The sequence below is a fragment of the Nansenia antarctica genome (assembly GCF_963989245.1).
Source record: "Nansenia antarctica genome assembly, contig: SCAFFOLD_627, whole genome shotgun sequence".
Classification (NCBI taxonomy): Eukaryota; Metazoa; Chordata; class Actinopteri; order Argentiniformes; family Microstomatidae; genus Nansenia; species Nansenia antarctica.
Window position 1 is genome coordinate 20,001 of NW_027662821.1, and position 2,263 is coordinate 22,263.

The window sequence follows — 2,263 nt, forward strand, 5'->3', positions numbered from 1 at the left end:
CCAGAGTAGTGTAGTACCAGAGTAGTGTAGTACCAGAGTAGTGTAGTACTAGAGTAGTGTAGTACCAGAGTAGTGTAGTACCCAGGGTAGTGTAGTACTAGGGTAGTGTAGTACCAGGGTAGTGTGGTACTAGGGTAGTGTAGTACTAGGGTAGTGTAGTACTAGGGTCCCAGGGAAGCGTACCTTGTAGGCGGCTCCTCCGTGGATGATGGACTTGATGAAGATGCCCAGGTCCTCTCCTGTCTCCCGGGACTTGTTCCCCTTCAGGCTGATCCCCAGCCCGGCCGAGCCGGAGTCGCTCAGAGGAACCTCGAACATCAGCTGCTCCCTCCCGTCCTCCGCCACCACGCCACGCGTCTGCTCCTCCTTCTGGGACAGACAGACAGGGTCAGGGGTCAGGGGTCAGGGATGAGCAAACGCAACTCTAAGAATGGACAGAGCTCTTACTAGAACGACCGTGCCTTTTTAACTACTAAAAGAGCCCCCTCTTTGAGCTGCATTTATTGTATGAAAGGTGCTATATAAATAAAGCACTTTGAGCTGCATTTATTGTATGAAAGGTGCTATATAAATAAAGCTTTACTTACTTACTTACTTACTCTTTACAATGCTCAAGCTGCTATTTACACACAACGACCACTAGTTGGCTGCTTGTAAATTAGCCTGCTTCCTCCACAGAAAAACGTCAAAATAGCTTTATATTAGCTTATCCTGGTGTGATTTTGAAAATGTAAGGATACTGGGTGGTAGAACGCACATATCTAGGAAAAGTCATGAAAGGAGGGTCCTGAAATTTGATCGTGAGCAAAGATATAACTATTTTCTTTACTCACAGGGATTAAAAGAACGGCTCATGGCTGTTCTAGTGTTAAAATGGACCTACCTTTGAAGCGCTGAAATAACCTGGAAAAGTTTAGGGTTTTTTGGTGGTGATTCTCATACCGAAGTACGGTAGGTTGGGTTTCCTAACAGCTTCATAACACCGACATCATGTTACATCCATGCAGTAGTTGTTGGCGACTGAGGTGTAAGTAAGGTGTAAGTAAGGTGATATTAAGGTGATATTAGCACCATAGACGCTTCTGTCAAACTCAACCCAGTTCAGCTCAGCCCAGTTTAACTCTCAGCCCAGTTCAGCCCAGCCAAGTTCTACTCAGCTCAGCTCATATGCTCATGAGAAACGCACCCAGAAGCGTGTGACTGTACGAGGGCAGAGAAAATAAGAACCTTATTTTTTCCAGGACTTCATTTCAAGAAAGAATGAAAAAAGCTGATATTGGTGGCAGCAGTGGGGTTATTTCAGAGTATAATTCAATCTCAATCACTGCGTCTCGTTTCCCAGAGCTCATTTCTGCTCTGCTTCCTTTTCCCATGTTTTACCCTGCGTTTCTTCCCCTCCCATAATGCCACAAAATGACCTGGATATTATTATTTTTGGGGTGAGAAATTTCGTTTTCAAAATGAGAGGGGGAGGGAAGGAGAAGAAAGGAAGGGAACATGTCCGTTATTATATCTGCAGCTCCGCAGAAAAACACTGTACTTTGTCGTCAGGGAAACCGGGCGGTAATGAGCGAGCGCGAGACTTCGTTTTCCCCACAGAGAGGAAAAAGAAAAGAGTAGGAGGAGAAAAAGGAGAGATGAAGGAGAGATAAAAGCGTGCATTTGATCTGCGTAATGGCCACAGTGGAAATAGGTAGTGTGTCTTGTTCTCCACACACACACACACACAGACACACACAGACACACACAGACACACACACACACACACACACACACACACACACACACCGAGATAATGAAGTCTCAATCCAACCAACCAGTCACATCGGGCACTGCATCACACATTACTGTAGCCACGAAGCAATCCTATCCTATCCATCCAGTTTGGAGTGATTATTTCCATCCAGAATGCTCCTCTGGGATGGGGAGGCGTATCAAAACAACCTCTTCCTTCAGATGGAAGAGAGGAAAAGTCATGACACGAGTCAATATCGCGGGGGAGAGAGAGAGAGAGGGAGGGAGGGAGAGATAGAGGCAGGGAGCTGAGCTAAAGACTCGCTAAGTCGGCGTGTGTGTGGGTCAGCAAGGCCGGCTTTATCGCTGTTTACCCTGGGGTTGGGGTTACCCTGGGGTTGGGGGGATTGGGGGTTTAGAGGCATTAGGCTGACAGGAAGTCAGCAGAGAAACTTCAGCTGGCTCAATACTGCCTGGGAGGGGAGGCGGGGTCTGACCTTGTCTGTGTACATACATGCACACAATCTCT

General features: G+C 47.0%; 1 protein-coding gene across 1 annotated transcript in view; it reads right to left on the minus strand.

The window, feature by feature from the left end:
* The window catches only part of LOC308175446 (partitioning defective 3 homolog), a gene marked incomplete at both ends in the record, with an annotated part of 17,560 nt that extends 15,434 nt beyond the window's left edge, over positions 1 to 2,126 (minus strand). The window contains 2 exons of the mRNA XM_080551114.1: positions 184 to 369; positions 2,109 to 2,126. Coding sequence (XP_080407240.1) covers positions 184 to 369; positions 2,109 to 2,126 — 204 coding nt within the window. The remainder of the gene's footprint in view (positions 1 to 183; positions 370 to 2,108) is intronic.
* Between the last annotated feature and the right edge of the window lie 137 nt (positions 2,127 to 2,263).